The 25,891-nt window shown below is 33.9% G+C and overlaps 1 protein-coding gene across 2 annotated transcripts; it reads right to left on the bottom strand.

Moving 5' to 3' along the window:
• Nucleotides 1-4,122: 4,122 nt before the first annotated feature.
• Nucleotides 4,123-25,825, bottom strand: LOC754367 (sortilin). Of its 2 annotated transcripts, XM_001185329.4 has the most exons (21): nt 25,377-25,824; nt 22,607-22,666; nt 20,631-20,695; nt 18,733-18,835; nt 17,482-17,655; nt 15,094-15,220; nt 14,722-14,772; nt 14,243-14,322; nt 13,773-13,877; nt 13,165-13,225; nt 12,236-12,309; nt 11,551-11,724; nt 11,113-11,218; nt 10,565-10,733; nt 9,814-9,998; nt 8,939-9,122; nt 8,171-8,287; nt 7,511-7,613; nt 6,728-6,834; nt 5,871-5,976; nt 4,123-5,427 (listed from the first exon to the last, which is right to left on the bottom strand). In XM_001185329.4, exons 1-21 carry the CDS (start codon nt 25,722-25,724, stop codon nt 5,413-5,415), a joined length of 2,514 nt encoding a protein of 837 aa, XP_001185329.2. In that variant the 5' UTR covers nt 25,725-25,824; the 3' UTR covers nt 4,123-5,412. The 2 variants fall into 2 exon arrangements, with proteins under 2 accessions (XP_001185329.2, XP_030829435.1); XM_030973575.1 differs by lacking the exon at nt 14,722-14,772 and having other exon boundaries at nt 25,377-25,825.
• Nucleotides 25,826-25,891: the final 66 nt, after the last annotated feature.

Raw genomic sequence — 25,891 nt, 5'->3', positions numbered from 1 at the left:
TGAGTGAATTGAATGATAGAAGACTGGTTCATATTTCAGCACAAGTCCTCCATAAAAATTGTGGGTCATGCTGGAAGTTTTCCAAACATATCAATGATGAATATGCACAAGGGGTTCTGCCATGTAAATGAATTCAATAGATTGTCAGCAATAGTTCTTGGAAGAAACATTACTAGTAGTCGGTAGTGTGGAGTATTATCAAGATATGCAATGAGAGTGGATGTTGGATGGTGATATACATGTATTATGATAATGTGAATATGCTCTTCTTGATAATACAAGATGAATGGCCTAAATATATTTTCTTGAAAAATTATGAAAACTGCCTAAATGAACTTTATAAGTAGTCACCTAAAGAATCAAAAGTGTTTTAAATTGATACAAAATTTATATCATTGCGAAGGGGAATTCTTACTGATCAAATATAACACCTTCCCTCTTCAAAATATGTTTGGGGCCCACAGTAATCATCTCTCAAAAATGTTAATTTTGAGATTCAGATTTTTTGCCTTCAGCGGTCTGTAGAGCGTCAAGATTTGTGACATTGCATGCAACACAGCTAGCCACAAAGCATTTTACGCTTTTCCATGATATCTATATGATTTTTGAGCAAATTATTCATGTTTTTCAAGAAGAAAAACAATATCAATAAATAATTTGTCTATAATTATCAGTCGTCAAGAATTTTCTTCGGGTAACTATTTTAAAGGTTCCACCACTAACAACATACACCATGTTCATTTGTAACACATTTCCTCTCTCACAAAAAAAGAAGAACTATGTTTGCAGACTATTCTCTCATTTAAACATAATATATAGCCCAAAGGACCCTTTATTAAAAAGAATGACAAATCATATGCTTTAAAATGATCTTAAATTATAGAAGAAAATTCACCATTCCTTAATATGCAGTATTAGCCTAATACATATTAATCTGAACACTTGAAATAAAATAAAAGTGACTATTACAGCATAATTCATGGGTGAAACTCTTGCACATAAACCCTCTTCCTTGAGATAGCTCATTAGAAATTAAATATGAAAAAGACCATCTTCGTGAAAATCGCAGCACTATTCTAACAATGAAAACTAATAAAGCATTTTTATAATCCATCTTGTGATTTAATACATGTTGTATTTGAGTGACAAAATGACAACCATCGGTAAAGCAGACATGAAGAAAATTATTGCAAACATTCTTTCTCTTCATGCAATTTCAAAAGTAAATCTACCCGAGCAATATGCTATTATATACATGTGTGCTAAACGACATTCTGCATTTCATGCACAGAATGAAAGAAAATGACATCCAACTTCTCACCACCAAAACATACTGTTAGAATCTTGCTCCTCTTGTCCCCTTTGTGAGTTGGTTTCTTAGAAATGGTAATACATGTGACATAATTGAAGACGAGACATAAATAACATTACAAAAGTAATATAGGGTTTTAGCAACACAATTTTTGGTTGATTTAATTTGTTATGTGAATGATAAAATGCATGGCAAAGAAGAGAACCTAGTTGAAAGAATACTAAAGCAGACCTGAAAATATTTTATTGCAGAAATTCTTTCTGAAAGATCCAACTGAATCATATATCTATGTACACGCAAGTTCTGCACTTTATGCGCATGGGAAAATGACATGCAAGTAATATCTATTGATTCTTCCATATACATTAATAATATGGGTCAGAATATCTACATATAATTCTGAAATAAATTAGATAAATGATCTTCTTACCACCAAAATATACAGAATACAATAAATATCGTATGAATGAATACACAGAAGTCATCACAAATGAATGCTTATTTGACAGATAATTACTGAACATTTAGAAAAGTCTTCTGAGATGAATCGGGCAACATAACAATAATATTTCAAAATTTCCTTTTAAAATTGAAAAAACAAAAAAAGAAAAGAGTATATGCCTCACTCTGTAATACATGTATATGGTTTGAAAACATGGCTTGCTTCATTCAAATTTCTCATATTTATCTGAAGTATTTAACTATTTGTTTCGTAGAAATTTGTGTCATGGCAAAATCAAATGTCAGACATTACCTCTAAATATATAAAGTGGAATGTGTTTTGAAAGGTGACCTTATGATAAACAAATCTACAAACATACAGAGAAATAAAATTAAAATATCTACACTCAAGTACATGTACAATGAAATAGCAAGAGATAAAGGAAAGATAAGTCCATTTTCTAGCCACATTTTGTGAAAAGGAGAGTTCCCTATTACAGCCTTGATATCATTTCATGACACAGTCATTTGTACATTCCCCTACAACCCATTGAAATGTGTGTATTACATTTAACACGTGTTTCAATGAGATGTCAGTGAACTTGTACTAATGATATTTTTGTGAAACAATGCACTGGCCCTCTACCAAAGAAAAGTCAAAACTGTAATATAGTTTCACCTTTATCATACAAATAGTATAACATACTTTGTTCCCAATTCATACTTTTTTTCTGGAAAAAAAAATCTTGCACAGTAGGTTGGGTATCATACATTTTCACTTACTTTCGTATTTAGACATGCAACTTGGAAGACCATGTAATCTCATTCAGAGTGCTAGTTTTCACTCTTATTGTTGAGACCTTTATCTTTTTTAATTTTTACATGAGACAAGTTTTTTAAAGATGAATACAGAAACAAGAACAAAGGTGGCTAACATCTCTTGTGCTAAATGTAAACAGGAATAGACAAACCAATTTCAGCTACCGGTACAGATTACACCATTGGTTACATCAAGGCTCTGCTACACTGTAAAGAAACAGGTTCTACCGTTTCACAATCGAAAATGAATATATACACAAACAAGAAGATATTATATTTCCTGCTGTTATTTCAAATCATTATATAAAGATGTATTATACTTAATTAATAAAAAGATAGTTATACAAAATATTCAAAGACTAAAAAATATTAATTGTAAAGGCATCTGGCAAAACATTGCTTGCAAATTAATCCATAATCTCCCACTTTTATTAGAGTCTACATTTTTTCTTGATGGTAAAATGAATACTGATTTTCTTTTTCAAGTATTGAACAAAATGATGTAACTTCATACACAAAGTACTGCCACAGACTTGATATCTGTACTATAAATTGTGGAATAGCATGCTTCATGACAAAAAACAACCAACAACTAGATGGAACTTCGACTGCGCGCAGTCGAAAATGATGCCTCCGTCAAAGAGCAATTTTACAAACCAAAACAGAAGAATTTTTTTTAATTCAAGTTCAATTGTAATCCATTAACAGGTTCTCAGAATATCGTGATTACAAGCAATTTCTCATATACATATATGACCCTTTGATCTTTGACCTCATGACCCTAAAATCTACTCAGTTCATTGGCTCTGCAAGATGTATTGAGTTAAATAGTAATCCATCTGTCAGTTCTAATGAGAATGCGTTCACAAGCTATTTTTGCATACATAATGAGCCCATGACCTTTGACCTTTGAACTCATGACCCAAGAATCTACTCAGTTCATTGGCTCTGCAAGATACATACATGATCTAAGTTTGGTAGGAATCCATCAATCTGTTCTAATGATAATGCGATCACAAGCTATTTTTGCATACATAATGAGCCCTGTGACCCTTGACCTTTGACCTACTGACCCCAAAATCTAATCAGTTCATCGGCTTTGCAAGATACATACATGACCAAAGTTTGGCAGGAATCCATCAATCAGTTCTTCAAATAACGCGATCACAAGCTGTTTTTGCATAAATAATGAGCCCTGTGACCCTTGACCTTTGACCTCGTGACCCCAAAATCTAATCAGTTCATCAGCTCTGCAAGATACATACATGACAAAAGTTTGGCAGCAATCCATCAATCAGTTCTTCAGATAACGCGATCACAAGCTGTTTTTGCATACATAATGACCCCTGTGACCCTTGACCTTTGACCTCGTGACCCCAAAATCTAATCAGTTCATCGGCTCTGCAAGATACATACATGACCAAAGTTTGGCAGGGATCCATCAATCGGTTCTTCAGATAACGCGATCACGAGAACGGGACGTACGGACGGACGGACGGACAACCCAAAAAACATAATGCCTCCGGCTACTTCGTAACGGAGGCATAAAAACAAATACATATTGAATAACTCCTGCAATCTTGTGCAGCAAGTCTATAGAATACTGGTCTATGTCATACACAATGCATATATCCCAAAGGAAATCATTTCAGGCATAAAGCCCCACAATTTTAATTTACCTTTGTAAATAGACAGGAGAATGAAATATATCCATGGCATGTCCTTGCCATCTTCAGTTTGCGCTCATCATGGCTCGTTTAATATGATACAGTACACTATGACTTTATTTATAATGATGTGAGCACAATGCGCCTCACATTTTCGTATCTCATAACACTCAGATAAGTTTGGATTGCGTGCAACTACTTTTTTCTGTTCCCATTTGCCATTCATTCATTTACAGATGAAAAAAAAAGAGGCTGCCACCTAAAAAAAAAAGGGTGATTTACCACGGCGTATGTAAGTGAGGCTTAAGGTTAACCAGACCGATGCAGGAGTTTTGGGTATTATCACCAACTTCATTCAATCAATCAATATCACTTCACAAAAATGAGATGTATTTCTTTGCTGCTGTATAAATAAAACAATATATACATAAATTATCTTTGCAGTATCGTGGCAATGCACCCTTTGGTCGTCACAAAACAGAATTGCACTATCCAAAACATCTGAAATAAAATCTGAACAAAATACAAATGTCTCAGTGACCTAAACTCAGCAATGTAACATAAATGCCAAGGAGGATGATGAGCCTCCGAGTAGAAAAAAAGGAATTAACTTGCACTTGACAAACATGTTGTATAATAAGAATAAATTTTGTTGTAAAATTGTTATAATTTTTACCTTCAGTTGTAATGAATAAAAATGAAAAATTCAAACTTAACCTAGCTTTTTCCTTTCATTCAAGTCAAAATATTTGCATTTTTATACTGAATATAACCCTTTGCTTAGTTTGAAGATAATAAGACAGGAAAAAATAAAAGACATTAACATGCTAGGTTAGTTCCTTTTTGCACCATTTTGTAATTGAATAATTTAAATTCAACATTGAGAGCTACATTTGTGACCTTGGTCATATGCTTCATCGATAAACAGTAAATATGGATCTCAGATACATCTATAGAGCCCATAAACGTATCATGAATAAGTATAAAATTTCCATTGGATGTACATATTATCGTATCATAAGGCACCTATTTTCAATTCAAAACTCTTGGCTTTCTCTTTTATCCATTTCAAGTGACTTCACGCCTTGAGTATTTTGAAATACAACTTCACGTTTGTCTCCATATCCCTTGTACACTGCCCGAGCCAGCTGGGCCTTCTCATCTAAGGTTTCACTATTCCAACATGTCCTGCAGAAAAGATGGCACATTACAGGGAAAAAAATAGACATAGCATGGTTAACTCAGCTTTCCAAGAACTAGTATCACAATCTTCCTTTTTCAACTGAAATTCAGAAGAGTAATTAATTAGCTAAATCGCACATTCTGACATATATAAGGTCAAATTTATTTTGAATACTCAGGACTGATGAAAGAGACTATTAGTTTGTCTGGTATGCATGCCATTCTCAAAATGACAATATCAAAAATATGTAAGATACAAAAAATATATTGGTACTACACGATCATCAAAATGCTGACAAAAGGCTAAGATACCTGAATCTGTAAGGCAATCTATGAACATGAAATAATCAAATTTATAAAAAATAATATACATGTTATTTTTCTCTTTCAACTTGAAATGAAGGCATGACAGGAAGTATTATGAAATGGAGGAATATGTTGTTGCTTACCTCATCCGAGTCGTCATGGTAACCCTGCAGTGACTCAGACAAATCAAGGGGATCATTTTCACAAGAATCTCCTTGACTCAACTTAGAGTATCTGTATGTCCTAATACTGGATGGAAGAAAAAAAATGGGAAAAAAAATCAGCATTTTATTTTCTATGTTGAAAAATAGTGAACAAACAAACAACAATAACATGATAGCAAGAATGTAAAAATATACAGCATGTGGGAGTATGTATCAGCATATTGATTATCACATTCGCAAGCAACACTGGCCCATGCCAGTGGATCAGATAGGATATAAATAAAAAACAAATTTTGAAACAATAATGAAAAATAAAGCCATAACTTTACCCCAGAGGTGATAAACTTCTTAAGCATTACTCACTCTACACTGTATTACATCAAAGATATATGGTAAGGGCCTAGGTTACAATTAACTTTCAGGTAAGGTTAAGGGTTAGTGTTAAGGTTAAGTAGAGTAGTGGGTCTAGGGTTGAAGTTAAGAATTTGGTTAGTGTTTTGAAAAAAAAGGCCTCAGATCCAATGTCGCTAAAAACATGTTGTGCAATCCCCTAAGAATGAGAAATATCTCACTACCTTTAAATCATGTTTGGCAAAGAAGGCTTCAGTCATCCTCTTTCTTTCCTTATTTTGTTGTCTTTATTTGAATAATAATCATTACATAATCTTGCAAATTTCTTCTAAAACATATTCATGTTTAAAACTTTAAAAATATGAATATAACCATACAAATATATTTTTTAAATTGTTGAAGTTAAAAAAATTAAATTAAAAAAAAAATTGAAAAAAAAAGATGTTTCAGCATAACTGAGCAGATACTGGTTAAGGTTTACTCACCTCCCCTTTAATACATTAAATGTTCCTTTCTTGTACAACATGAAGAGCAGTCCTAATGCTACTATAACAAGCAATGTGATGATGACCCCAAAGGCAGCTGAGTGTGACTACAAATTAAAAAAAAAGGAATAAAAGACCAGCATCAATGAAAATGTACAAGTAAACTTGACAACTTCCTACAGTAGAAAGCTTGTCATTCTACAAAATATTATGTGGATTTTACAACAAAAATCATATTCAGATCAATTCTCTATTTGACCCATTATCTTCCAGAAAGAACACTTTCAACAAACACCTTCACTTCTTTCAGAACTTTCTGAGTTATGACATTGCAAAAACATCATCTTGCTGTAATTTAGTTTCTCACTAATGCTTGAAATAGATCATAATAGATGCTTCATTCACAGTTCACTTGGTCAAACCTAAATTTTTGTCTATCGTTTATAGCCATCGGCACTAGTGGCAAATAAAGGGCTAATAACTAGCAATTAATCAATAAGAAGACTTATAAAGTACCACTTTCATTGCTCCCTAAAACAGGTCTATAGGATTGTGCTTTTCATAACTATTCTTATTGAACTACACTGTACATGTATCATGTATCCCTTGAACACACAAGCATAAAAAGATGAACATATTACATGAAGATGCTTTAATAGATACAGCAGCTCGAAATGACTGGTGAATTGTACATTTTTTATATAATCCTAATAACATTCTACTTGCCTTTATATAGAATACAACAACAAAAATACTACCGGTACTTTCAACAACATTTCTTACCTTTTTATTTTGTGATGATGCTCCACACTTTGTTTTCAATTGCTCTACATTCCTCTGAGGCTGGTAGCCATTCACACAACTATCTCCAGGAATTTTTCTATACCTGTGAAGAATTTCAAGAAAAAACATTTCCATTTAATACATTCTACTTCAATACAAGAACAAAGTCATTGTGAAAGGTCTGGAAAGCTAATGAAAACTTGCACTTTTGCAAATTTTGCAAGTGGTTAAGCTTCAAGAAAGTTTCATGCTGCAAAGTAATTAGAGTTGCATAATACTATATTTTTTATACTTGGCAAAATTTTCTTGCAGTAAATTCAAGAGTCGTTGCTATGAAGGACAAGCCTTATACAAGCTTTCAACAACAAGGGTAACTTCTGCCAAAGAGGTGTGCATAAAGTAGAACCAAAGTGATCATATGGATAACTTAGAGGTTCTGTGGTCCAGTTGATAAGCCATAGGACTGTCATTCTAATGGTACAGGGTTCAAATTCCTGCCACAGCACTATAATGTCCTTTAGCACATCACTGATCAAAATTTGTCTCACTCCACCTAGATGAAGTAAACGGGACATTCCTTCATGCCTTATCTAGGGTATTATAATAATATTACTTTTTTGGACATGTAGATGGCACACAATATAAGAGTGTGTAACTTACCCCCATGAACTCAATTCTTCTTCGTGTCCATTCTCACAGTACTCAAGGTCTTTGTGCTGGAACTCTGGGCTTAGGTTACAATCTGTACTTTTTGTATTTCTGTAAAATCCATAGTCACTGCATCAGATTGAAAGGATGATGAAGGAAGGTTTATCAAGTAGGAAGATTAAAGATTAAAATTAAATGGTGATAAATGGCTATTTAGTCATTTTCTGGGAGCAACATGGCCATAATAGAAAAAATGTCTCGTAACTAACAGTAGCAGGGCAAAGTTTGGAGAGGTTATGGAATTTGTTTTCTGACCATTTGCAGTATTGAAGTATCTGAGAGATTAAATATCCAGTTACTTTACAAATTCTTGCAGATGCAAATATAAAGATATGGATTGTACGAAGTAAAAGTGGTACTGAAATAACAAATAAAACGAGCTGAATTCCATCTTTTTAGGATTTATAACATATAGCCATTCCAAGATCTTGACAAAATCCTATCATAAGAAAATAAGTGCTGGTTACAAGTTGAAATATCATCTTGCCGATTTGTTAATAGGATATACATGTAGATATTTTTTTATGAATGATACTCCATAAATACGATGACATCACATCACCAGTACTACTATTTTCATAATATGTCTTGATATTGTAAAATACATAAAACATTAAAATTCAATTTAGGCCTATCAGATAATGAAGTGAAATCCCAAAGTGTTAGTGTTTTATCACATACATCTTAAAATTAAATAAACACAGGTGTTTTTTCACTCACCATTCATAGTCAGATTTGTCGCAGAGGCAGTGCATCGTTGAGGTTGGAAGCTGCTCAAACTCAAAGCTAACTCGACACAGAGCGTCTGGTCTAACTCTCCTGAAGGTTTCCTTCTGACCCAGCAGACACCCGGCCTTGCCATTGGTTTCATGAGGTTGCCAATCCATAAAGTCGCTTTCTCCACCTGTTTCATACACAAAATGGGACATATACCGATACATGTATTGAAATACGATTGTCATACAATTAATTTTATCTAAACAGGACATTTTACCAGTCTAGACAACTGTAAATGCTATATATATTAATTTTAGAATAATTTACGGTTTAATAACTTAACAATATCTTCCATTCTAGCTTCAAGGTTTCAACATTCTGCTAGAAAAAGGACTTGATTTAGTCTAGATCATTGAGGGAGATCATTGAGGGAGATGTGTGTCGGTCAAGTGCTTGCCCCTCTGGTCTGCCACAATGAACATTAGATTGACCCTACATATCATATACTCTACACTATTACATTCATAAATCATTACATTCTGTCAATATCTCAAAACTCCTGATTATTTGCTCTTCCTATTAAGTTCAATACTAATGGGGGGGGAGGGGGCTTAGCTCGTGCAGGGCCTTTGCTGTGAAATCCTCCGCCTTTAGAGATTCATAATAGCAGATCAGTTGAAATGTCAAAAAATAATCTCAACATGTACCTGTTTGATTGGGCTTATAATTACTTGTTCTCTTTCCTTTTGTATGTTCTATGTTTACTCCTGTTGTTTATTTGTTTATAATTGTTTGCACATGTGCACCTTGAGTATTTGATTTTGAATGGATGTGGCGCCTTACAAATCTCATACATTACTATGCTTATCATTACTCACATTGTCTTGAAAGAATGGAGCCAAAGTTTATCATGAAGGACCTCCACTGGCTATCATCCTCACCAAAGCCCCAGATGCTGACGTTGAGTGACTTCTTGCTAGGTTCAGGCAGAAGCCCTGTCACAATAATCTTCTCTTCTGTGAACTTGAAGGAATTCCAGCACTGACCCTCATCATAGGAAAATCTATCATACAATTTGTTTTCACGAACCATGAAAATATTATATATATCACAAGACAATGTCAATACTAATTCATTTTCAATCATTCGCTGTATTCATAGAAGGAATGGCATGTTCTGCTCTTATCTACTGCAAAGATACACAGGTAGGGCAAATTGGGATAATCATGACAGGCATGACATACATGTAGAGAGAGGATAAAGAGAGAGTGAAACTGCTGGGGCTTGCAATTCTATAGGCATCTATTAAGCTAACTACTTTCTTTAATGGTTTAAGATGGCACCAATGCAACTATGGAAAACTACAAAATCTCTTAAACAAAAACAATGATTATCCGTTGGCTCTTTTGGATCTCACCGTTGCTTAACTGAATGAAGCAAGACAAAAACAGATTTACAGTGTCGATAATTAATGACAAGGGTATACTATATATTCAACAGGCGATTTAAATTGAGTTAACTAAATTTCAAAAGTCCATATCGAACAGGGTTTTTCATTTTCATACTTCTACTTCAATACTATCTTCCTCTCTCTGAAGCATGCTATTATTTGAGCATTGTTTTACTTACTTGATTGTATCAGTGGTACCTTCAAGGGTTGAAATAGCTACCAGAAGGCCTCCACTGTTTGTGATGGCCAGATGATGTGGACCCTGCAGAGCTAGTCTCCAGTTGTAACCTCCATCGCTGGTCACGTACACGTCGGGAGGTCGTAGCTCCAATGAACTGGCAACGGTAGCTGCAGAAAGTCACAGAAACAAGAACAGGGTTCTGTAAAAGTGTCTCCTACAATGTCATGTTAAATATGTAAAAAAGGAGTAGAAGCAGTGGTAGGGTTGGTGGTTGTGGTTGTTGCTGTAATAGCTGTAGTTGTAGTTGTTGTTGTTGTTGAAGATTTTACTGGATAACATATTCAGAACATGGCTAATCTGCAATAAGCCAATTGCATAAATATTAGTTTGTTCCTAAAGAACTTTTATATCAAGTAATATACTTGACTTCTGAATGACCAAAGCTGAAAATACAGAAACCACAAAGTCTGCAGATGTCTTGACATTCTCCTGTCTTTCATTATCTAAAAAAATTAACTGAAAAGAAAAATCACTAAGGCAGCTTACCATGGACTAATAGGAGTCCAGTAGCTGTACTGTCACTGATGGGCCCTGTTGGAAAGCGTATGCCTTTCAGTCTGCTGTACTGATTGTGAATTTGTAGTTGGCATACCTGCAAACAAACAAACACAAAAGATAATGACAATTGGCTTGTTGAGGACTTACCATCATCAAATATTGAAAGGCATTTTGCATGGATACAATATATCCTGTACAACTTATAGATTAAAAGTGCCTGAAACAGAGAGATGACTGAAATCAGGCAAATGCCTGAAACTGTCATCTCTGATATTGATCTACCCCTGTTTCTTCACATGAGACTTCAGCTAGCTCTCTGATCATACTTAGCCCAAATACTTTAAATTACGTCTTCTACCACACTATGGATACTGTAGAAGTGTCTTAGTGTGTACATGTCTGACCATAATGAAGAAATCGACCTACCCCTGTATCTGCACAAGGGACTTCAGCTGGCTTTCTGACGGGAGACCAGATGCCTCCTCTGTCATAGGTGATTACTGTGTGGATTGTAGAGTCAGAAGAGACCTGACTGGCTAGGTACACACCTCGCATGGACTCCACCTTGTAGAAATCTGTTACCTGGTTTCCATTTGGAAACTGAAACAAATGAAAAATTAATTAATTTGGAACTTACAATAGTTAATAAATATCATTCAACACTGTAGAATGAAATTCTAATTTTAGCAATGCAGAAGAAAAGTACACATGAAGCCTTCACAATGCCTGCGGTTCAAGTCCTGCAATATTGATAAAATTGAATCATAACTGTAAATATTTTATGACAAAAATTGATAAAATTGAATCATATCTGTACGTATTTTATGATAAAAATTGCACAAATAACAGATCTCATAGTGGCGTAGACACCTGGCTTTAAAAAAGAAAGGTATTAAATTAGGTCTTTAAAAAGTATTTAATAGCCATTAGTTATCAAAAGTAGGATAACTAGTTTAAATAAATGTTTAACACAAGCCAATCATAACAATATAACTAATGGCAAAAATATTTCTTTAAAAATCCTCTCATATGTCAAGACTATTGAGGGCAAAGTTTAAAGGAGTTGTTCTTTATTTAGACCATGATACAGAGTCTTACAAATTTTACTCACAAGGTGACGTAATAGCGACTCTGCGAACACAATGCCATCAGAAGCTGATGTGTAGATTGTTCCAGTTCCAGTGTCTGACAAAACAAAATCCCCCAAATACACAGTTTGTACATAATCCACCTACAACAACTATCTTGCTAACCTTTAAAGAAGGTTTTAAAGGGATAGTTGAGTTTTATTGCAGAGGGGGCTACACAGAATAATTTGTTGTGAGATAATGAAAACCTTGAGTGTCAAATTTGAAAGAACATACAATTTAAATGACAAAATCATCTTTGTTTGATCAAAATTGATTCAGAGATGGCTGAAATATCCATTAATATAACGATTTCAAATATTAGTGGTGCTCCACAAATATTTGATTATTTGAACCAGCCGTATACGCCTTATACGTTTTATTCCAGCCAATTAATGCTGATGTTGTTTTTTTGCCATTGTTACACAAAAAGTATTGAAGCTTTGAGAATTTAAGATTGGAAGATGAGTGATTTCTTACTCCAATATATTTAAACAAAAAACTAATTCCATTAGACCACTAAAAAAAAGATTCCTTACATAAAAAGGGAAGTACATATCTTAATATGTGAGACTTTCATATAAACAATAGCCATATCTGCAACCTCAAACTAGTCACACTCACTCAGTAATTGTTACATGTATTTCAGCGGAGTAGGTCACATCTGTTTCCTTATGGGTTTTAGTCAAAACAAATCAATGGACATCAAAGAATATTTGTAAATCTTCTTTGAGTAAATACTATATCTTTCTTCCGCAGCTATGAGAATTGATTTTTATCAAGAAGGGGCCAAATGATAAATCTTTGAATAATAGCTGACAGAATATCTTTCTTATTTTAATGCTTAATTGATGGTCAAGTAATTAATCCTACAATTCCAGGGTAAGTTATAGCAACAGAACATTGAACTCACTTTCTGGATCGTCTACATGCATGAAGATGAGACCTTCGCTCATGTCCAGTACAGAGAAAAACTGGAAAGAAAGTCAGATCAAAAGAAAATTAATTGATTTGCATCTGACAAAGTGATTGAATCTCCTTTTCTATGGGTAAGTAATGTTAACTATCCAATACCATAGCAAGCTGACATTGAATGGAAAACATATATCTACATGTACAAGTAGACATCAGCCTTTTAATATCATTTAGACATCTGTTAATTTTCACACAGTTATGAAGAATAGAACTGTCAATGTTTCCAGCAATGTATACAATAAAGCACATTGTTGTGTGCCTGGCAAAAGACCAAAAATGGATGTTGATTCCAAGAAAACAAATTCCAAAGTTCAACCATTCTTTTCATATTTCTATGCAGAATAATCGGTAAGTAAATCATCCAATAAAGCGCTATAGTTCCTCAGCAGTCAAAATTAAACATTTTACACATTTTTCAACAAAATTGGTGATTGTGCCATTCTGCCAGCACAGGATGATATTCTAAGGAGAAAATCTGATAAATTGATCTACAACAATACATGCATTGAGAACAAGACAACGCAATCTGGAAGAAAATCCACTTACTCTATCGCTTGTGATGACAGGGAGTTGAGTAGGCTGCCAGGAATGCCCTCTGTCTGTAGAAACATGTAAGACATGCTGCACATCACTAGATGATTGCTGGGATTTCTGGGGAAGGGAAAGGACATTTTTTTAATACTGCTTCAATTTTTTTCTTCAAAATAAAGAATCTAATTCTCAGTTCAACTGTATATTACCCCCTCCCCCCTATGATAATCTCCTTTCACTTTTTTAATTATTTAACTACCCTACTGGTCCTGATTTCTGTAAAATTATATCACTTAGTTTACTGTTGGCAGTGAATACAAAAAAATTTGAACAAAATACTATTTCTGCCTAACCTGAAGAAAAAAAAATTTACAAATCAATACTAGCATCATGTGCATAATACATAAACGACTAAACAGACTCAGGCACATATTTAAATTTTGTTTTAAGCAACTCATTGTTTTTTTTCACATCACAACACTTACCTCAGTGGAAGAAGTGGAAGTAATGGCAGCATAGATGAATTTTCCTTGGATCCCAAAATTCTGAACTCTCTTTTGAACAGCTGAGTGGAAGAAAAAAAACAATGATTGTTTTAAAATGTTTATACAGCAATCCTCTGCAAAGAGAAATATTAAAATTACATTATTTCATCTTATAATGATTAGTTAGTTAATAATACTGGTTCAATCCCTATATTTACAAAATAAGCAACCATATATTGTTACTGGAGCTAGAGTCTTTCCAAAGCCCAAATCAATGATTGCGTCAATTTATAGAGCCAGGAAAGGAAGGGGCTCACTTGTAAAATCAGTATTCTGTATTTCTTTTCCTTCATATTTTATAACAACGAACATATCATTATTATATACAAGTACAGCATTGTACAACCATCTGGAACTACTCAAATTCATACTGGGATGTACATGTATAATAATGCATATAGCTTGGTGAAAGCACTTACTTTGAAATGACATTCCAATATTGGAAGTTTTTATCAAATTCAGTTGGCCATCTGTATAAATGAGAATCAAAACGATGTAACAACATACCATATCACTTCCTCATTCAATGGATTAGGAGAATGTAATTGTGTTTGATGTCACTTAGTTAAATACATATTCATATTAACTTTCAATACAAAAATTTCAGGCTATGTTTCCAAGAAATTACAAAGTTGTAAGATGATCCATGTACAATGAGTGTCAAACAAAACTTAATGAACAGACACTTTCTGTTATTTGTAATTGTATATTCAATTTGAAAATGTCTGCCTTTAATTAATTATTCATAGAATTAGAATACTACGCATAAGAACTTGTGTGAATACACCTACCTTCTTCTTGCAGCATAAAGAGATCATCTGGTGCGTTCATCTCTGATGCCGCCCAAGACGCTTGCTGAACATTGGATTGGAGAGCTTTCCATGTCATACCAAAGTCTCTAGACAACCAGATCTTATTCTAAAGATGGATCAGAAATACATCATTCTTGTATGTCGTCTCCCTCGAGCCAGAAGACCTAGGGTGTTAATTCATATTGAGTTGCTCCATGCTCTTGCTCTAATCAGAGGATGTGTCATATAAATCAATGATATATATATATCAGGTGATCTCTATGACTATAATTTGCATTATGCCTGTATCTTCAATGTAAGTGCTAGCTAAAGGTAATAGTCAGAGATGCCAACCTCTTGACACAAAAAACAGACTGAGTATCCTAAAAAATCAGATTTTCATGAAAACTTGACCAGTAAAATTTTAGAAAAATGTTTGCTCTTTCATTAAAATTTAATGAGAAAATTATAAAGCAAAGTTTTTGTTGGGGTTGCGGGGTTTACTTGTACATGTTTCTATGAGATTCCACTGTTTTTATGGGTTTTAAAAAAATTATTGAAAAAAAAACAACAAATTAAAACAAATTGTTTTTGGTTTTGTTATGTTTTTTGTTGAAAAAAAAGATGAAAAATTGTATTTTAAGATTTTAAGATTGTATTTCACTCTTATTATCGTACTAAATACGATTTAATCGTACTGGTTGGCATCTCTGAATTCAGACCGGTAATCTGAATTGCATTCCCATTCCAACATATAAGATTCCTCTTTTTAAGAGTTTTTCAATTTTTACAATCACTAAAATATATTTATATTTTTTTTTGAAAAACCTCTGTATGTGTTTGCGAAGGGGACTGGAATTTATATGTTGATAAGCCTGGTTTAAGTTTCAGCAACCATTTATTCAGAGCACTGCAGTGCATTTCAAGGTCTAAATCCTACCATCAAGTAAATTACATCAACTGTAGATAACCATAGATTGTTTTTTTTTTCTTGTGCAAGGTCGACACTCTTAAAGGGCCACCCTGACCCAACTAACATAATAATAATAATAGGCATTTCTATAGCGCCCTCTATCTAGATAATTCTATTCCGAGGCGCATTTATTATTACCCGACTTTAGCCTAGCTGCTGTTTATACAGCGCTCCAGCATTTCAAGGAATGAATTAATTTCTGAGCGTTCTGAGTCATTTTTAAGGCTAGATTCCAAAATTAAAGATGATTTCTAAGAAAAATCATTGTCAAGTTCGGAATAGCCCGTCTTGGTGGCCCTATAATCTTAGCATTACTAGTCAAGTGTTTAAATCACTCAACTATGATATTAAATGCAGTTCTAATCTAGCAAATGTGCCATTTTCCCCCATAAATTTGCAATGAAGTATACATGCACCAGATTCACACTTTAATCCACAAGCTATGATGATTTGACCCTCATATTTCATCTCAAATTCTCAATGCCAAAATAAATTTGTTTTTTTAATCATAAAAATTCTCCTTTCATGCAACATTTCATTCCTGGAATTACACAGTCTAGGTACCTGTACATATTTTTCAAAACAGAGATCAATCAACCATGGAGGCAGCTGTGCCATTGTAAATAAAGAACTTATACTGTATGTTAAAGTACAGTGTTATACTGAATATCATGAGTATATCACTTCAGACAAATCAATAAGGTATACATCTGATCTCTCACAATGCACAAATGGCAAAAGTACATATATATATATATATATATATATACATACACGTCTATGCATTTATTATTTCTCTTTGTCATGTCAGAATTCAGAATACTTATATCCATTAAATGGAATAGCAGAATGGTGATATCTTAATTTAATCCAATTTTACATTTTGGCTTATATTATCAATATTCCAAAATATTGAAAGCTGGATTCCTAATGAAATTAAATAAGATAATTATCCAATACAAGTTTGTTACCTCTTCAATGCCATGGAAGGTGAATTATACACAAGAATTTAAGTTTGGATTAGTAATGGGTTTTTATTTCATCCTGGAAATGAAAGGGGGCCTTACCTTTTGGTTTATCATTAATTCATACACATTACATCGTCTGCTAAGAGCCAGGAGGGCATTGTCTCATATCTTTCAATACAGAGCCAATGCCCTCCTTGCTCTAGCTCAGCAGATGAAATGCTCCATTCATCGTATTACACAAAGCACTGTATTACAGTCAAAGTTTTTATCTTGGAAGTTCATTTTGAAAGTGGTAAAAATACTGCAGTGACAAATAAGGGGGTTGGTGTGGTGTGATATATTCTGGTTTCTAAATAAAATAGCTTTTGGAATGGTAAAAAAAAAGGCCATTCCACTCTTTCATGGCAAAGATTTTTCATACAAAGGTACAGATGTATATTCACTTACTTCCTCGTTAGGTGTTTTAACATACATAAGATCCTTATGGGTAGGATGGAAATAGATTTTTCCTTCAGGATAGAAAGGGAGCACAACAGCAGAGAAAGTACGAGCTCCATCTTTGGAGATGTAGAATTTGGATGAAAACACATCCATGTCAGACATGTAAGAGATAAGGATAATCTGAAAGAAATAAGATAGAAAGGATGAGAGTGGAGCATAAATATTCATGTTTTCTGTCCCTCCCTTAAATCAACTAAGCAGTTATGTTTTTGATTTTATGTATCTACCCTTTCATGAACAATACATTTGATTTTTGAACTTGTTATATTTCGAATAGCATTGAAAAAAAAGAAGTGTTTTAAAAAAAATATCAATTTGAAACTTACTTCCCAGTTCCCTGTGCACAAATTATAATCACAAAATTGTTTTAAAACATTCCCAATTTTTTCCATCGTAATGTTTCTTTATTCTGGTTTCTCTTGTTATTCTAGTGACCTACACATGTACATGTATATATACACCTGTAAGGCATACTGTGTAAACAGAATCAATGCTCAAAGCATGGTAAATACATGTAAGATACAACATACAAAACACAGTACACACTATCATCTAAGGCATGGTGCGTACAGTATATATTACTAAAATCTCTCTATAATCATAATACCCATTTCATTCTTTATTTTCTATTTCTATTTTAAATAAAAACAATATGTTTTCTACATTTCAATGCCAAATGTGCCACATCATGTACATGTGTTCAAAGGTTATCTTCACATACAGTATATGGCCATGAGAATCAATCAATTCCAATTGATGCAAATTAATTAAATTATTCAAAATTATATTAACGAGTTGTTAATGAATATTAATATTTGCCAAATTAATAAGACTTTTTAGTGCTGAATATTGGCATACATGATCAAGCTATAAATAGTATTAAAAAAGATCAGTTAGAAGAAACAATTCATTTATCTAATGTTATGAACTAGACAAAGTTTTTCAATAATACACATAATGAAGGTTGTAAATACAATACAATGTAAAATGGTATAGTTTTTGGGTAAGTTATCATAACTCTGTTTCCATTTCACTGGTCCCAATGAAAGGATCTTATAAAAAGTTAATGTTCAATTAATAATGACTTTCAGATAGTCCCTCTTGAAATACACTAGAACCACATTTTACTCACATGTACAGTATATTGATTTCAATCAATGTAATAATGTTATATTACCACAAGTAAATCTAGCTTACCCTCTGGGTGTCGAGAGGACTCTTGAAGATTCCATTCGTGTTTCTAATGATTGCTCCCTCAATTCTATCATCAATGTTAGTAAAGGTCTTCCCATAATCTAAACTGTAAAAAAAGATAAAAAACAATATGAAATCACAATGGGTTCATGAACAAAATATAATTTGATCTAATAATTGAGGAAATGTCTGCAAGCTACTGATATGAATTTACCTCAGAGTTTAATATATATATATTTTTTAATAATCAATCCTCTCAGGTGCTTGCAATCATGTATGCTTAAAACTTGTCTATCAAAAACTCTGATTTACTTGTTTTTCCCAAGACTAAAAAAATCATGGAAGATAGAACTCAATGGCACATACTGGACCTCCTCTTTGAAATCAATTGCCACAAGTTGTTCACAATACACGTAATAGTTGTACTAGCAGATTGTTCTACAAATGCCCGCAAAACTATCTTTGTATGTTTATGTTGTACTTTATTCAATTGCTATATATATATACAGTGCATTATTATGTTCTTATTTCTCTTTTTATCAACTGTGCCACAAGCACATTGTGTTGAGTTGGAACATCACAAATATTTTATCATCATATCAATATTATGTATTTCAATCAACAATTTCACAAGATATATTAATGATATCACAAGGTGAGGAACACTGACTGTGCTTTGCATTCATTTGTGTAAAATATAACATCTGTGCTTCGTACAGGGTCAACCGTGCTCAAAAACAGACAAAAAGCGTTTAGTACAGACATTAATATTTGCATACTTATAATGCATTTATAAGCACAATTACTTGTTGAAAGAAAACACCATATCACCTTGCAAATCAATGCATGATTCATATATTCAAAAGAAATACAATACACCATTCAAGGATAATATATCACTTCCTTGTATAGCACAATGCAGGCACTATTTATAACACATGCACACAGTGTGGTTTTAATCTGTTCATGGGTAGTCCTATGGCTTATATCCAATACTTCTCATGGGTATACAAATATCAATTGTGCAGTGAACAATGAACTGTGTCTGCCCAATTATTTAATTTATGTAGAGGAACTGTTTACATGGCATACATGCAACTGTGCTGGATGCTTCTTCGCAGTAGTCATTTGGAATGGTAATTGTTAAATATTGAAAAACATCATTTGCAGCCCCCCCCCCCCCCAACAAAATAATGGACATTAATCTTTATGTTCAAGCATACGAAAATCAGTTTCTGTAATTTCAGATCATATTATATTAATAAATCCCTCACAAAGGGGGAAGGTCACCATGAGTGTAAATATATTCCCCAATTAAAAACATACATCAAAATTTCAGTTGTGGCCTCAGAGCTACAGTGTATGCCACTATAGTTATCTCAGTATACATGTAAATACAACATCAATTATAGAATTAATATGCATCCTCTTGAAAGGAAGAAAAGAAAAGAAAATACTAGGAACTTGTTGACATAATTTCCTTGGTTTGCCTCTTCTTTTACATTTTCGTTTTGACAGATACATGTAACATAATATGTGATAATATATACTGCATCAGCCTATTGGGATATACAGACAGCATGCAGCCAAGAATATACTTTGGTCGACTTGTGATGTATAATGAAAACTGTTCTGCCGTTATGTGGATCATAATAACAAATTTGTCTCACTGAAGAGTGTTGTAAAACTATGAATTTAAAAAATTGCTCTCACAACAATCACAAAAAGCAGTGTTGATAACATCAATTTATAGTAAGACTGGCTAGATTTATATGAAATAAAAATGGCCCTAAACATATGCGACGCATATTGAAATAGCAAAAATATGTCAGTTTTCACAATTCATGCACATTGCAAGCTTTTGCTTTGAACAAAAATCCACAAGTTTCATTTAAACCTACCTTAACCATATGTGGGATTGGCCAGTGAAGAAACCATATTGCATTGTAGTGAGTGCCAGTAGTTCCTGAATGTAGTAAGGTGCAAAAAATAAGTTTCTTAAATAAAGTTTCTATGTCAAAATCAAATGTGAATAACACTGGTGGAAAGGGAAGCAGGGTGGCTAGAGTGTTACCTAAAATTTACACTATTTAAAGAAAAACCATAGTTAAAGTATAAATGCTTATTTTATTGTTTGTAGATGTTGATACTACTAGTATTTTAATGATTTTACACCTTAAAGGTACTATGTCCCATTGCAGGCCAAAAAAATGAAAAGGTTAAATTCCAACAGCATTTGAAAGATAATACTAATTTAGAACTTCCCTAAAAAAACGGGGGGCTTGAAAATGTCGTTAAGTGGGAAAATAAGGACTATTGGTTGTTGAATCGACTTAAGAGCTATAGAGCCAGTAAGTAATAGTCTTGATTTTCAGACCATTGTACCAAATGGTCGTACGTTTTATGCTGTGCAAATATTCAATCAGTTTAATTTTGGCCATTACAAGAAGTGGGTTACCAGTATTGATGTAGACAAATGCTCATGTACCTTTGACAGCTCATTTTATGTACATGTACAGTATGTTATTACCAAAGAAGAAAAAAGCCAGTCAGTCACTCAATAGTGTCTGACAGTGAAGTCTAGCATGTAAACGGGTTTCTTTGCATAATTTGAATATTAGGACACCACTAACGTTTAAATTTCACAGATATACATTTTCATATACAATTTCACGGCATACATGACCTATTCATAATATCTGCAAAGTTCTACAGAATTTGATGTTGGCTGCAAAAGGGACATTGTATCTCTAATGTCTAAGGCTAGACTATACAATTTGGATAGTAAGAGAGAGAGAGAGAGAGAGAGAGAGAGAGAGAGGGAGGAGAGAGAGGGAGGGGAGAAAGATATGGAGAGACACAGATTTGCAGACAGGCAAAAAGACAGAGACATGGAAAAAGATAGATAAAAACACACAGGCAGAGAGAGAGAGAGAGAGAGAGAGTCAGAAATTTGTGTACAGTACATCTGCCATACTGTTAAAACTGATAAACAAAACAGGACCATCAATTCTTCTGTTTATGAATATGATAAATGATATTTGTGTTAATCATGTGCATAATCAACTGAAATAAGAAATGGAATGTATAATAAAATTAAACATACAAATTGTCGTATAACTTTAGGTTTTCTTATATGAATTCAGACCACCAATAAATAAACACATGATATTGAGAATGTGATGCTACATGTAATAATTAGTGCTGTAAAATCACGGATATCTTCAATTCCGTTTAACCGCCAGTCCAAACCGGACGTTTTTTTTTTGACCGACCGGCAGCAAGACAGGTCCGTGTGAAAAAGCGGGAAGGACTTTCATTTAACTGTGAGGTGCATTTGAAGGCGCCAATTTGTGCTTGTGAACTTGTCACAAATAATAATAACAATGTCGTTTTTAGAAGAATGTGTAAGATCATTAATGTAAATTAAAAACAGTAGAGGTCCTAGGATAGAACCTTGTGGTACGCTGTGTGTAAAAGTTGGATGAATTATTATGATAAACTACCAGTACATATCTATTACGAAGATTACTTTCAAACCAAGATGACAGACAAATTGGAGTGTTGTTCTAGTTTCGGAGTGGTGAGTCAACACACAGATTACTGAGCTGGGAGACATTGCCAGGCATAGTGCCAGGTGGAGGGGCATAAATCGAAATTAAAAAAAAAACAAAAAACAAAACAGGAAAACAAAACCGTCCAATTGAAAACGGAATCGGCCATGGGCGGTCGGATACCGGACGGTTAAACGTTTGACTACAGCACTAGTACATGTAATAATCTATCAAGGGTCTTGTAATGTATGTACAATCTACAGTATATATTAAATATATTCTTACACAATGGAGAAGCCTGAACCTCTATTCTGTGTACTAACCTTGCTGTCTTTCCCTGTCCATATTAATGCCAGATTGAAGTTGCTGTCATTGAGATGGAACTGCAAATTAAATTTTAAACATGAAACAGCTTTTGTAAACATTCATAACAATTAAACGTTTTGGTAATGCAAAACTAAACATTTGGTCAGACCGCACTGCTGAGTTCTACATCCAGGATCTTTACATTGAGGCATCTCAACCTTAAGTAACTTAAAAGTTTAAGTAAGTCTACTTGTAATTGTAAATCATACTTTGGACTTTGGTTTAAAAATGACAAAATCCTTCTTTTGAAGGGATGGGGTAACTTTGTCTCAGATTCTGAAACAAAATCATGGATTTAGAGGTCTAGCTCATGCTGCAATGATAATTATAAACCTTTATAAGATGATGACATGAATCCTTATCAAATGATTGGTTGAAAGCGTACATGTGACCCGGCATATATTTTGCCTAACACGTAATTTGGATACTGACCAGTCATTATCCAATTCTAATGACCAGTCATTAGTATAATCATGTTATAATTTTATTATAAAACATCATTTTATAAAACAAATAAAACATAATCTTATAAAACAAATAATACACAGTATGTTAATCGGGCATTAGTAAAGGTACCTTTGTGTGTATAATTTTTACTAATGCCCTCACTGTGGTGTATTATTTGTATATTAGGTCAGTCAGGAACCCCATGACTTTTACAAGCCTGTCTGATTATCAAGATATTTATGATTGGAATTACAAATTTTGAAAACCGTTTGCCAAACGGTTTTCATGACACTACAGTCTATTGGGGAAAACGAGTATGAAGCGGTAATGGCAATGTGATGTAGACCCTAGTGCTGGACTACTTTCCCATCTGTTCCAACATATGAAATAACTCAAATTTAAATGTTTCAAAAATTAATGGCTCAGAGGGGTATTTACCATATTTTCTTTTTAGAGGACCTATTTATGTTTATAATATATTTTGAGTAGTGCCCAAGGGAGAAGGAACTTACAAGAAATACTGAAATTAGTGATATTTCTGTACACAGCGAAAGGGAGAGTAATCCAAGTACTGTACCTCACAATCCACTGACCAAATTACAAGTACCAATTTGAGATTCGCATAGACTTTAGTGATCTCATATTTCAATCATTCATTACTTCCTTAGATCAGATCTACTAAAGTACTATTGGTCCGATTCATTTCAAACTTTTGCCATTCTGTTTTTCTTATTTTTCTACTTTCATACAAATCAACTTATTACAAGGGTGGCTATCCAACCTATCCAAACTTCAACTTTAAGTTCTTGTTTGAACTTTTATAGGAAAACATAGCCATAGACATAGTTAGATAGACTATAGAGTCTATGGGAACTCATTGTTATATGCTCTAGCTCCTAACTATTAGGAGCCAGAGCATATAACACTGAGCTCCTATAGGAAATATATTCATTCAGATGGTCATATCTCAGCCAATACTTAATATATTCGTTTGGTTTCAACATTTGGACATTATTTTTTATGCTCTTTTGGAAAATGAAGAAAAAATGAAGAAATTCTAAAAATAGATTTTTGATGACGTCACACTTTACTACTCTATACCCTCGCCCGCGCTTGTGCGCCGAGTCATGAAAATGTCACGCATAGCTTATCTTTGAACTTGGCGTCTCTGAGGGTGTCTGATTATCCAACCATATAAATAGTGAAAAACAATTAATTCAAAAGGGAAAATTAAAAAATCATTCAGACACTCGTCCCTAGTCCCTACCCCTGTACGATGTGTCTCAATTTAGTGTTTCTGTGTTTCTGAGTGGTCTAGGCACCGTGCGTTACAAAATTAAAAGATCACTGCGCACGCACGCCGAGTAGCCGAGAAGCCTGTTTCAAATCGAGTAAAGCTAGTTTTCCATGCAATCGAAACCGGGCTGACCAGATTAAACTTTTAAAAAAGCAGAAACACGAAGTTGCAAACCATCCAGAGACTCTTAATAAATTGCATCCCTGATTAATTAATTATAGAGTCTATCATTACAAATCTTTATTCTCAGTTTTCTCATGTATAACTGATTTTCTTATAAAATTGAAGATATGGCGTATATATTCAATACTGAATGAACGCCATTAAACTGTTACCAACAACAACAACAACCCTACCACTCTAGCAAAGCATAGAGAGTTGATGCTAATGCGTATTGACCTCTAGCACTGCATTACCAGTACGTGTTAATAGGCAGCATTTGCACACGTGAATAGTCAATAGCCTACACAAATGCACACAATCATGCCAATGTGGCTGATCGGCAAAAAGACTTAGACTAGGCCTACAATTTGAATGTTTATGGTTGAAAAAATTGTATTTTACTGCAATTCAGGTGTCATCAATCGTCACTATAAAGTAAAGAGTAAAGTAGTCTAGACTAGATCTAACGTTAGATCTAGATCTAGCTATTTTGAGTGAAATCATTTGAGTTTCGTACAGTAGACCTATTCAGTAATGTTTGAAATGTTTAGAAAGACAATAGTCTAGGCCTAACTATAGCACAGCTTTTAATACACAGCCAGGATAGTAATACAGCTAAGTACGGATGTGTGGTCCCTAACCTATATAAAAACAAATCACACCCATAAACCCTTGACTTGTGCCACAACTTGAGTTGTGGGTTCCCTGGCCTGCCCTGCTGGTGGTCCGAGTTAGCCCGACTCCATGAAGAGTTGTTGACTGAAGTTAGAAACCGAAAAAAATAAAACACCCTAAAGTATAGGATAACCAACTTGTGTTACCTTATTACTAGATATTTGATCAATTTGATCACCAGTAACTCCGCAATTAGCTACTGTAGATGTGGAACGAACAATTCTTCTGCGGCTCGAGCTCGATCTGCTAGACATCGGTCGAGCAGCACGGCCTCGCGTTTCGCCGCCCGCCTCTCTGGCCACGTCAGCTTCATCGACTCCGTTGAGTTTCAGCGAGTTACCCCTAAAGTTGTAAATGTCATCCAAAGATCTTGCCGGGCGCTCCTGGGTGAATTCATATATGTCATTGTTTCTTCCTGGTGTTGTTATTCCAAATATTCCTATTTGAAAATTAGCGATGAGGGAAAGGAAGACTAAAATGTTCGTGAGAATCATTTTCTAAAGGTTTTTGCAGACGCAATCGTGTCATAAGATACTGTTACCGCAAGATTTTTCTTTCAACGTGAGCTTGTGCATATCTAGTGTTGACAATATATCGTCGGAGGCCTTTTGGGGATATGCCGCGCTATACCGTATATAGGCCATAATATAGTTCTGCCTAA

Source organism: Strongylocentrotus purpuratus, unplaced genomic scaffold, assembly GCF_000002235.5.
Source record: "Strongylocentrotus purpuratus isolate Spur 01 unplaced genomic scaffold, Spur_5.0 spur5_scaffold_6, whole genome shotgun sequence".
NCBI lineage: Eukaryota > Metazoa > Echinodermata > Echinoidea > Camarodonta > Strongylocentrotidae > Strongylocentrotus > Strongylocentrotus purpuratus.
This window is presented reverse-complemented; position numbering and strand designations above follow the sequence as displayed.

Coding starts and splice junctions, on each gene's coding strand:
- LOC754367 (XM_001185329.4), bottom strand. CDS start 25,724: ATGATTCTCACGAACATTTTAGTCTTCCTTTCCCTCATCGCTAATTTT. Junction 22,667..25,376: donor ATCAAATATCTAGTAATAAG/GTAACACAAGTT, acceptor TTTAATTTGCAG/TTCCATCTCAATGACAGCAA. Junction 5,977..6,727: donor TTTAATGTATTAAAGGGGAG/GTGAGTAAACCT, acceptor TCTTCCATCCAG/TATTAGGACATACAGATACT.